The sequence below is a fragment of the Patella vulgata genome, chromosome 2, assembly GCF_932274485.2.
Source record: "Patella vulgata chromosome 2, xgPatVulg1.2, whole genome shotgun sequence".
Taxonomy (NCBI): domain Eukaryota; kingdom Metazoa; phylum Mollusca; class Gastropoda; family Patellidae; genus Patella; species Patella vulgata.
The window spans coordinates 29,400,396-29,412,798 of record NC_065880.2 but is presented as its reverse complement, the minus strand read 5'-3'; the positions used below and the strand labels follow the sequence as shown (position 1 = coordinate 29,412,798).

The following is a 12,403-nucleotide window of genomic DNA, read 5'->3' as shown; positions in this document are numbered from 1 at the left end:
AACCTGTTTTGTTTTAGAACAGTGTGGATAATACAATAATTAATTGTATTTATTTTTCTTGCCCATTAAAAACACATTTTCCTTGATAGACATAGTTTAGTTTGATTTTGTGAACGGTAAATGAAGCTCCAAATTAGTCTAAGACTCCCAGCTCTCCACAAGCCATTTTCATGGCTGATTTGATGGGTTGGAAGATTTTTTGGCAGTTTCTGAAACTTCAAGGGTTTTGAAAATGTTCACATCATTTTCAAACATTTTATAGTTATTCATCCCTCCGTGGTTGCAACCGAGATTGTTTCATGACTTTTATAGTAAAACCGTAAAGACAAACCGTGGACAAGACGCGCCACACACAGGCATTGCTAGTAAAAAAAGAGCATTATCTCTTTGTCTATTGAGTAGCGCCAACTATCTCAAATGTCGTAAAAGAACCAAGGAAAAGGTCATATAGCTTAGGCTTCATTCATTGGTGAGAAAAAATTTAGTTGACAATAAATATTAATATCCAGATGTTCTATAAGAAAATGTTATTTAATATAGACTGATTTCTGGAATAAAATTTGTCATACCATCCGATGTGAGAGTACGGTATATCGTTCGAAAGTATGGTTCAGTAATATCTTCAACTGAAACCCTCGTATCTGGCTTAAAACAATCACAAATCTAGCTGTCCTTGGTGTAAACACAAATTAATATTTATTCATACAGGCTTGGCTCGTAGACATTGTTCTTCTAGTGGAATGTGGTTACAACCTGATTACTCAAACTGTAAGAAGACAAACTTGGTTATATTGAAGCGAAAGGTAAGTAGAAAACATAGAGGAAACCCACAAAGTTAGGCAGGCAACCCTACTCCTGGGATTGAAACCACCTCACATAACCTTGTGATCTGAAGTGCATGCCACCCAACCCTTCCTAGATAAGTCAGAAATATCTTTCTTGATTTAATTGGTGTTTCCATGGAGATATTGTTGTGGATATAGTTAAATATTTGTGGTTAATTTGAGACTAACATATGGCTGTCTTTTTATACTTTCAAATGGACAGTAAGGAGGAATATTTTCAAGACCTTTTTCTATAGTTATTCATTGTATTCCAAATGTCAATGGAAGTTGTTTATAGAAACTGCAAACTGGTCTTTCATCTGATCCGAATGACAAGATACCTTTTTATGTTTTCATAACGCAAACGGTACACATAAAAGAAGGCAACAGCATTAAAAAACATTTATCCTTGTAAGCAAATTTTAGCTGTGCATTGATTGCACTAACTAATCCACCACCACCGCCACCCACATGCTCTTTTTAGGGCGGGGGGTCACGGTGGCTAAGTGGGTAAGAAGCTGGCTCGCTAGCCTGGAGGTCGGGTGTCCTATCCCTGCATTGGCCAAGAAAGTTCATCCAGATTTTCCGGCGTGGTTCCCCCTTGTCAGTGATGCAGGACAGAGGGCCTGACAAGAACAGCTGTCTAATCATTCGGATGGGACGAAAAACCAAGGTTCCGTGTACATATTGGCGTGCACGTAAAAGATCCCTTGACAGATGGAATTCAATATAAGAGTAGGCCATAGTGCCACTGTCTGGGCAAAATTTCCCTCATAGCACACTGTATGGCATATGCCCGTCTTCATCAGCCCAGTTCGGAGCAAAACAGTAGGACGTTAAACCCCATTTCATTTCATTTCATTTCTTTTTAGGGCAATATAAGGAAATTTTGTGGGGTTTTGTCTAATAAACCCTGGAGGTTATTACTTATACCATGTTTTTTTAAAATTTTTCAGACAGAAGATGTAAAAGAGGGTAAAGTTGTTGAAGTACCAGAAGATACATTAAAGACTTTGGTTAATTTAACAGTTGAAGCTAGAAGGTTTTCAGCTGGGGATGTAGAAACAACTATACAAATATTACTAGATATTATAGATATAAATAATGATAATGAATCCAAAGTTATAGAGAAACCAGAATTGGAGGTAATATTATCTTCATTTTAATAATGCATTCTTTTAACCGTAACATGATATATTGGAAGTTATGATTAGCGGTATATATGAGCGAAAATTTAGCAATGTCATATTCACGAACTACTGCATAAGCTTAAAGACCCTATGCATGATTTTAGAATCCCTTGAAAACTACAATTTTGTGAAAGATGAATAGAAATATCAGTACAAAAATGGTTCCATTCTAACAAATTTTCATCTATCTATGCTGCTCCCTTTGTAACAATACGGCCACCATCTATATTTGCTGTGAAACAAATTGATGGACCTGTTTTATATCTGATTGAATCAGTTATTTAGTATTGGTTTTAATTCTGTTTTCTGAATTAAATGCTAAATAATCAATCTAAGTATAAATTAGCATGGATTAAGTCATGAGAAATTTGATGTTTTTCGAAAAATGTAAATCATGCATCGTTACTTTAATTACTTTGCAGTGTTAGGCTGGTAGCCACCCCCAATTTTCAGTGGTGATCTTGTAGCAATGTTATTGCTGCCTGCATGTCGAATGTTTGAATGCATTGTGTGTCTCATTTCCATTATTGCAAATGCCCTATATTGTCCTAAGCTATTTATCAACATTACTAATAGAATGTCTAAATTTTTATTGTTTCAGAATTTTGCTAAATCAGCTAGTAATATATTAGATGCTGATGACGAGGAGTGGAGCACACTGTCAGAACAGGTTAGTTTTAATGAATCTATAGGTTGTTTTAAATAAAAATCATATCATAAAATATTGTTATATAGCATAGCTTTAATGCGTCTGTTAACTTTAAATCACATATTTTTATAATCATGTCCAACATAAGCATACTTTCTTTTTAATACTTGATAGATTTCTACACATAAAGGGACATTGAAAGAAAGCAAATGCAATTCAGAATATTTGAATAAACTAGTAGCTAGAAATTGAAACGATTGCAAATTTGTTTATGTTTGCATCCTATTGTTTGCGAGATGGGGAATCTTGAAATTGATAATATTCCTACAAATTAATTATTAAAATGTGCTTTTCATTAATAATTGTTTCTGCAGAATAAGAGTGGTCTAGCTGCTATGCTAGGTACAGTTGATGATATGGCTAAACTAACCAGTAGTCGTCTAAGGACTAGAACACCAATAACGGCAGTGACAACTAAAATAGGTATACATGTAATTAATATTTACACCAATAAATAACAAAAATGAAATGTGGATTATGTCCTACTATTGTGAACCAACTGGGCTAGTAAAGACAGTGTGCTATGTGGGAAGTTTGTCCGAACAGTGGCGCTACGGCCTACTCTTATATCAAATTGAACTGTCAAGTGTTCTTTTACATGTACAAGGGACCTCAGTTTTTTGGCCCTGTTATATTTATATAAGTTGGACAGTAATAAATACAATAGTTATATTTATATGTTACACTTACAACAGTAATAAATGTTATAGTTGTAGAAATATAAGTTGGATTTACAACAATTATTATCACAATAGTTATAAATGCAAATGTAATTCATATCTTACTAATAGCTTGAGCAACAAATAAATTAAATTTTTATAATACTCTGCAAATAACAAGTTGTAGGAAAACTATGGCAACATTTCAACCTACTCTGTGGTCTTATTCCAACTTGTCAAGAGTTCTATAACGTTTAAGCCAAAGTGTACGTGGCTGGACCTCTGCATACTTCTCCTGACAAGGCTGGGTTTGAATAATGATGAAGTTTCTTCACAATTACAACCAGGAACATTCCTTTTGAGACTCCAGTGTCCTGGCCACTGGACCGCAACAGCAATATCTGGGCCCAAGAGACATATTAGACTGCCTCATATTTAACAGGATATTATCAAGTTCATTAATTAGGTGCATACAAATATGTAATAATACTAATATTCATTATTTCAGTCATTGAAGTTGGAAGAACGTCATTAAGTGATATTGAATTTCCTAGAATGAGTGCTACTGACTACCCATCATGGGTGTCACAGTCAAAGAATCAAGTTTTCTTACCAAAAGGTGCTCTAGCTGCACATTTTGAAGGTGTGTATGTAGTTTACTGCATATATATTTATAAAAGCATCTTCTAGTATTCTTACTTCGTGGTATGGCAGACATTTATCTATGTAGTGTATAAAAGAAGCTTGTCGATAAACATCATTCCAAAGCAAGAGAGGGAGAGAAATGGGGTTTAGAGTCCACTTGACACAACCTAGGTCAATTTGGCAACAACATATGGTTCAGTTTTATTTCATGAATGTGCTTGCATGTAGGGTCTTTAACAGTGGGAGAAATCCAAAGGAACCAGAGAAAACCCATAAGGTTGAACAGAACCCTACTCCTTGTCATTTGACTCAATGAAAGACCTTATGATCTAAAGTGCATATATTAAATCATTTGGCCACACAACCCTTCGTTTATTCTAGGGCTTGAATGGTTCTACATACCTTTGGCTTTTAATCCTTTAACACCTGGACTGGCTGAATCACCTCAAACCAAACTAGGTAGACTAGTTATGGACTATGAATTGGGTGGTTTGACATGGTGCAGGAAACAATATTTACATGTACCAGATGCTTAAGGGTTAAAGTTGGGTTTAATTTGAAAGTAGTTTGGGTGTTTTCTTTATGTAATACCCAGTTGTTTTAATATATATGACAGATGATACTGAAGTTGGTTATAATGCTGTATTTTATAATGATGTTACAACTATATTAGAAGATATGGTTTTACAACAAGGGTAAGTTTTATCATAGGAATTTACAGACATTTTGTTATAGTAGAATACATGAATCACAAAATGAATTTTAAAAATCGTTTCATGCATCCACCACAGCAAGGTAGATCATGATGTGCCACATCGGGCTAGGGCGGATTTCAAGCGTGAATTTTATTGTTATTATTATTATTGTTGTTTCATTTATATAGCGTGTCATTACATACAAGTGTTTCTAAGCACATTCACAACAAAAACAATTCCAAAAACATTTTTGAAATAAATGTGTTTTTAAGTTAATCTCAGAGTTCTTGATAGTCGTTGTACTGAAAGTAGTCATATATTTTGGTATCGTTATATATTTTGGTCTCTTATGATGTCTCTTATGATGTGCCCAATTGGAAGAATGTAGAGGAGAAAAAGTGGAGGTCCCAGTACAGATCCTTGTGGAAAGCCTATACAGACCTATTGATTTGTTACTGTTGTGTTCTATCTTGAAGATATGACTTTATGAAGATATGATTTTATATCAAAAAGTACAAAATTTATACCAAAAAGTACAAAATTTATATCAAAAATTACAAAATTAAATTTGACCCTTTCATTACTGGTCATTCTGGTTACCAAATGTCGCATTATATATATATATATACTCCACCCCTTTCATTTCACTTTTCTAGAATTGTGACATTGTAAGGAAAGAGTTAATTTTTGTTATTAAATTCATGCTTGGCATCTACCCTAGCCAGATGCAACAATTCATGATCTACCTTGCTGCGGTGGATGAAATGATTTTTAAAACTCTAATCCTGGTATCTGTTTGAGTTTCACGTCTCTACTATTATAGTATTTGTGATTTTATTGGGGCTGTGACCAGGGCCTTGATTTCTGGGTTTGAATTTAGTTATGGGCCGAGTAAAACCTTCAGGATTTTTAAGCCCAGCCATCACTGCTTGCTGTTATCCTGCTTTTTATGAATCCTTTACTTATCTGTAATTTTTATTTTATTTACAGTGGAACAGATAATATGTATAACATCAGTGGTTTCGATATTAACAGTAAAGTTTTAGCTTTTTCTGTTGATATGTTACATGAGAAGAAATTAAACCCACCAATAACATTAACATTTCAACATATGGCTGTGAGTAACATTTAATTTAACCTAGTATCAAACTTCATCTTCATCATTTTCATCATTTGTAATTTGACCATCGATTCGTTGTGTTATTCATAATGATAAATACTCCTTTTATGAGAACAGGGCTTGTATCACATTTGGTGACAGATGCAGTGGCTTAGTAAGGCTCTGGCTTGCCATCCAAGAGGGCCTTTTGCTATGGCCTTAGTTTAAGGAAACTAAGATTGGATTTACTTAAATGAAAGAAGTGATGAATTTGACATGCATTGATATTTTGTTCATCTTTCAGGAAAATTACTCAAATCCTCAATGTGTATTTTTGAATCTAAGACCACCGTAAGTAAAGACATTTTCAAATCTATTTAATTTTTCTTTTAAATCAGGTTGAATTATCGTAGGATTGAAAAACAATATTTCAAGTTGTAAGATAAAATGTGCTGCTATGTATTTCACATTTAATTGTCTTGAATCCACCAATTTTAATTGTGGGGGGAATTGTGGTTGTTCGGAAAGAAGTGAAATGGGCTTGACCTGTTTCGTCCCTCCATTTTGGTTTCATATTCATGGATCATTTCTCAGGAACCACTCAATATATCTGTAGGAACCCTTTGTTCACATATCAAGCAATTACAGCAATTACTCATTTTGCTAATTAGACACAATTCACACATTTTATCATTTTTGTGTTTCCATGGAAAGAAATTTGACTTTTCTTTTGTGCAAGGATGCATGATGTTGATTTATATATTAACTTGTACCTTGTTATTATAGATATGAGAATGTAGGAAGATGGTCAAGTGAAGGATGTATAGCAGAATCATCACCAGATTCTAATGTTACTATCTGTAAATGTGATCATTTAACTAACTTTGCAATTTTGATGAGCCCTGGCAAAACTGTAAGTTATCACCATACTAAAAACAACTGTTGGATATGGTTCACTCTTTTATTATATTTAAGTTAACTCTTGTAGGACTTAAAATATCAGTTGTCATTTATACTTAGATGAATCCCGCACTAAATGTATGTTTACACTTAGCCACTATAATAAGGAACCAAGATATGTTTATTTTTTGATTGACTTGATGCCCATCTGAAATAAGTTACCAATCTCATAATGTTATTCAATGACACTACCAGAGGAAACATAAGCAGACAGTCATACCAATTATTAATGAAGAGAAACTGTCATGGTTAATATTGTTCTCAGAACAGATACTGTTTACACTACTAATATTTAAATGTGCTGTTCTCAGAACGGTTCCGAGACCGCCTCCTATCAGTGATGCAGTTTGGAAGCGTTCTCAGAATGGGGTGCTTATGTTAGACCTTTATTTACTCAAAATTTAACCATTACATTCACTGAAATAGATAATAAACTCCAAGTCAGAATTAAGTTAGGTTAATTTAAATGAATTAAAAGTTTGATGTTGTTGTTTTTCTTCCAGCCTTTACATCATCAGGAAGCCTTGAGTATAATCTCCATTGTTGGTTGTGCTGTATCATTGTTCTGTTTATTACTTACTATATGTATCTACATTTACTTATGGAGGTATATATTCTTTATAAATTTAATATTTTAACTTTGATAATTAATTTTAGTATTATATTTTCCATGCACTTCTGTGAAAGCACTTCCGTCTTTATCAGATTTTGATTATATGACCTTTATATGCAAGAAATTTCAGATCAATATGGTGCAAATCCGGGACTATTTCTAGAATTAGTTTTCTTTAAAAATAGAATTATCTCCATTTTTATTTTTATTGTATCCATGTAAATAAAGAGTGATAAAGTTATAATATTTTAGCTATGTGAAGAGTGATACAGCTATAATATTAATGGTTATGTTATTTTATTTTAGCTATGTGAAGAGTGATAAAGCTTTAATATTAATGGTAACGTTATTTTATTTTAGATATGTGAAGAGTGATAAAGCTATAATATTAATGAACCTATGTGTAACATTGATCATTTCCTATGTTCTGTTCATCGGTGGTGTCAATCAAACAGAAAACAAGGTATGGTGTAACTACAGGTCATTTCTTTGTCCCTTTCTCACATAGTAATATCAGTCTGAATATGTTTCAGTTCTTAAACAGTTCCATAATTTAGTTAAATTTTGTCTTTAATATACGACAATACATTATAAATAAGACGAAATGAAATGGAGTTTAACATTGCACCGATTGGGCTAATTAGGATGGACACACCATGCAGGGTGCCATGAGGGGAATTTTGCCTGAACAGCAATGTTGCAGCCTACTCTTTATTTTGAAGTACAACCAGGGTTCTGTTAAGTGCACACAAGACATTGTTTTTTGTCCCATTTAAATGACCAGAGACTGCTCCTTGCCAAGCACTCCATCCTGCACCACGGACAATGGGAAACCACGCCTTAAAATCTGAGGAACTTTCTTGGTCAACACCGGGACCTGAGACCTCGTTAATGAGCTAGTGTCTTATTCACTGTGCCACCAAGGCTCACTAATACAATATAAATTGATAGCATAATGTGCAATGTGGAAAAAGTAAAAGTGGGTCTAGATATATAACCAGTGTACATTGCCTGCAGCAGGGTGGTTGGGTAATCAAATGGTTTTAACACATGCACTTTAGATCATAAGCTCTGTCATTGAGTCAAGTGTTGTGGTTTCAGTTTTCGTGATAAGAGAGAGAGAGAGAGAAATGGGGTTTAACGTCCACTCGACACAAACTAGGTCATTTCGGGACTAACATATGGTTTAATTTTATTTCAATAATTCGCTTGCGCATAGGGTCTTTAGCAGTGGGATCAAACCGGAGGACCCGGAGAAAACCCACGAGGTTGGACAGGCGACCCTACTCCTTGTCACGTACAACTGGGGATTCGAAACCACGCCAGTCGACTCAATGACAGACATTATGATACAGCGCGTGCACGCTAACCATTCAGCCATCCACCCCCACCCCCTTTCGTGATAAGAAGTTGGGCTGCCTGTCTTACCTTGTGGTTTTTTCCCAGATCCTCCAGTTTCCTCCCACCGCTGAAGATCCCTATGCATTACAAGCAAATTATTGAAATAAACTGAACCAAATGTTTGTCCTAAAATGACCTAGTTTGTATGGAGTGGACATTAAAACCATATTTCTCTCTCTTTCATCCCTTGTGTTTCAAATATTTAATTCTCAGTTTTATACTATATAGAGTTTAAACAACACTTCCAGAAATTTAGATTTGTTTATCCTTGTTATTATAGGATGTTTGCACAGCGGTGTCAGCTTTATTACATTTCTTCTATCTCGTGGTCTTCTTCCTCATGTTAGCTGAAGGTGTAGAGGTCTTTATATCAGTGGTTTATGTTTTCGCTACAAAATCAAGATTAAAATGGATTATGTTAGGAAGCTGGGGTAAATATTTACAACTCATGTAGTGATCGAAACTAAGTAGTTCCATTACAGTACTGTATGTTACACTGTAGCCAGTTTCCCCTCTTTTATTATTCAAATGGAATTTGGGTTTCAATAGAATGATATCTCGCTTCATCAACATGATATTTCAGATGTTGAAGAACAGATTCTCTTACATTGTGAGGATATTCATGTTACAATAGAACCAATCTGATTCAAATACAGATCTATATTTCATTTCGTTTTTTATACTTTCGATGGCCTACACTACATGATGGTCGTACGAGTGGCTTTTGACCTATGACGTCAGACATTGATTAATCAATCAGCGTTGAAATTTCTACTGGTTTACTCACAGTTCTGTGCATCGCACGCCAAGAACTTGCCGTAACAAAATGATAGGAGCAATCCCCAAACATATGGTACTCTTATCTACAATATGGAAATATAAATTTAATATGATTATTGTATAATTGTAGGTTTTCCAGCTTTAATAGTTGGTATATCACTAGGTGTAACACAATTAGAAGGATATGGAAACAAACACTTGTAAGTAATATTTACATACCTTACCCACACAGATTCTACTAAATCAGTTAATGTCCCCCTTCAGTGTCCAGGAGCCATGGTAGCTCACATCACTAACCATTGGGTCCTGGGTTAATTTTCTCAAGATTTTCAGAAATGGTTTCCCCTTGACAGTGATGCAGGACAAAGGGGCTGACACACAACTGTGTCTAGTTTTTTGGATGTGATGGTCACGCATGTGTACATGTTAGCATGCTAGTAAAAGAACCCTTAACAGTTGGAATTTGACAAAGATTATGCGAAAATGCTGCTGTCAGGACAAAATTTCCCTTAAAGTATACTGCATGCATGGCATATGTCCATCTTACTTAGCCCCGTTAGTGCAGAACAATAAGATGTTAAACCCCTTTTCATTTCATTTCCCTTTGAAGTTTCAGTTTCCTTTAATATCTTTAGACCAGGAACTGGTTTCCAAGAGTTACTCATTTTGATGTTCTTCTTCTTCTTGAAAAAAGTCATGGTTGTTCCTTGGAAAATCGAAAATCAATTGACAGACTTTGATTTTTGATGTCACAATTCCAAGATGGCTGCCAATACATCATTCTTGGTTCCTGGTCCATAGTACGCTCATACTTGTTTCTTTATTACTAAAGATGATATATTTGTTATTTTATAGTTGCTGGTTGTCTTTAGAATCAGGGTTGTTATGGGCATTTGTTGGACCGGCCATTTTTGTTATTGTGGTAAGTTATTTAACTATAATTATATTGAAGTTAAGTGATTTCATTTTAGTATTTTAAGATCGAATTACGCTATAATACGTTATTGAATTAAGATTCTGATACTTGATAAAATTATGTTATTAAAATCCTTGCATTTCAATTAAAAATCTTGACGGTTAAGTATTACATTGTTTTGAACTTTAATATAAGATCTACAAAATTGTTGTAATTCAAGATCAAATTCAGACATTTTGATAATTCAGGATAATATTCAATAAGTAATTTAGTTATATCAAGAGTTTTTTTTATTAAATAGGATATGTGTTATTATTACAGGTTAATATGTGTATCATGATAAAAGTATTAACTGTCATGTTTAGTACAACTACTATGGTAACTAAAACTATGAAGGAGAAGGGAAGGTAAGTTTTTCTCATTAGTCAAGAGAAATAGTTTGAATAGCCTTGAACAATTATTTGTATGCAGATATTGGAATATTTGATGAGCACTACTTACAGGACAATCAGTAATTTGAATCAAAATCTTTAGACACGGCAAGAAAATAGACTTTATGTTCACATTTTACGTTTAGATAATTACATCCAGTTCAAACTTTTGCTATCCCTGTAATTTTATTAAATTCATGTAAAGAATTTCGCTTTTTGACTACTAAGGAAGGCAGATATAAATATATACAGACAACTGTGAAATATAAAATCTAATATTTAATTGATATAATGTAAAGAGTGTGTTTTATGTTTTATTTTAGAACTGGAATAAAAGCTTTATGTGTTTTGTTACCTATCATGGGATTAACCTGGGTATTTGGTGTGTTCTCGGTTAATGAAGATTTAGTCACCTTTCAATATCTGTTTGCTATTTTTAACTCGCTACAGGTAAGTCATATTTGTGTTTTGTTACTACATGTTTAGTAATTGGCCCCAAGAACCATGGTGGTTCAGTGAGTAAGACGTTGGCTAGCTAAGCTGTAGGTTCTTCATTTCAGTACTTGGGTCGCCCAACCGCTGAAACTACTGATCCCTATAAGGAACGTATATTAGTTCTGTGACCCAGGCAGGTTGAGGTGGTCTGGAAAGCAGTAGGTTCAGGCTGTTTCGCAAATCGGCTATAAAAATCAATGTAAAAAAAACTTCTTTGCCCTAATTATTTCAGAAAAACATTGGTAGTCAATGTTTATAAAGTACTAAAGTCTATGCTTGTGGAATATTTATTATCATATTGATACTGTTTTTGTCTATACAACAAAGGTTTCAGGAACAGAAATAGTAGCTTAGTTCTGTGTATTATTCCGCGTTTATGGAATAGTGGTATTTTAGCGGTATGTGGAATGACCTGGATTTGAATTCTGGCATTTGCCAGAACAGTGTGCTACGAGGGAAATTTTGCCCGGACAGCGGCACTACAGCCTACTCTTTTATCGAATTCCAACTGTCAAGGGATCTTTTACGTGCATTCCAATTTGTACATGGGACCTTGGTTTTCTGTCCCATCCGAACGACTAGACAGTTGTCCTTGTCAGGCCCTCTGTCTTGCATCACTGACTAGGGTGAATCACGCCAGATATTCTGGATGAACTGTCCCGGCCAATGCAGGGATCGAACACCATAGCATCCCACCATAGAAAACAATAACTGTATGTTATTGTCAAAATGACCAAATATTGTATTGATGAGATGTTAAACTCCATTCCATGCCATTAATATGTAAGTGTGTGCTTAGAACATTTCAGTCACAAGCAATATTGTTTTACTTACAGGGTCTGTTTATTTTCATCTTCCATTGTCTGATGTGTAGACAGGTAAATATCATTTATATTTCACTTAAATCCTTTTTATTTGTCTGTAGAGTTACATCCTTGTTATTTGTCCAGTTACATCCTTGTTATCTGTCATTCCAGTTATATCAT

At 34.3% G+C, this 12,403-nt stretch overlaps 1 protein-coding gene across 1 annotated transcript in view; it reads left to right on the top strand.

Moving 5' to 3' along the window:
- Positions 1–12,403, top strand: part of LOC126812386 (uncharacterized) — a 74,896-nt gene that overhangs the window by 54,845 nt on the left and 7,648 nt on the right. Inside the window, exons 36-52 of the mRNA XM_056098656.1 lie at positions 709–803; positions 1,781–1,969; positions 2,616–2,684; positions 3,038–3,146; positions 3,891–4,025; positions 4,644–4,722; positions 5,713–5,839; positions 6,126–6,172; positions 6,608–6,734; positions 7,285–7,388; positions 7,755–7,857; positions 9,076–9,226; positions 9,706–9,775; positions 10,431–10,497; positions 10,813–10,898; positions 11,246–11,372; positions 12,254–12,295. Coding sequence (XP_055954631.1) covers positions 709–803; positions 1,781–1,969; positions 2,616–2,684; positions 3,038–3,146; positions 3,891–4,025; positions 4,644–4,722; positions 5,713–5,839; positions 6,126–6,172; positions 6,608–6,734; positions 7,285–7,388; positions 7,755–7,857; positions 9,076–9,226; positions 9,706–9,775; positions 10,431–10,497; positions 10,813–10,898; positions 11,246–11,372; positions 12,254–12,295 — 1,727 coding nt within the window. The remainder of the gene's footprint in view (positions 1–708; positions 804–1,780; positions 1,970–2,615; positions 2,685–3,037; positions 3,147–3,890; positions 4,026–4,643; positions 4,723–5,712; positions 5,840–6,125; positions 6,173–6,607; positions 6,735–7,284; positions 7,389–7,754; positions 7,858–9,075; positions 9,227–9,705; positions 9,776–10,430; positions 10,498–10,812; positions 10,899–11,245; positions 11,373–12,253; positions 12,296–12,403) is intronic.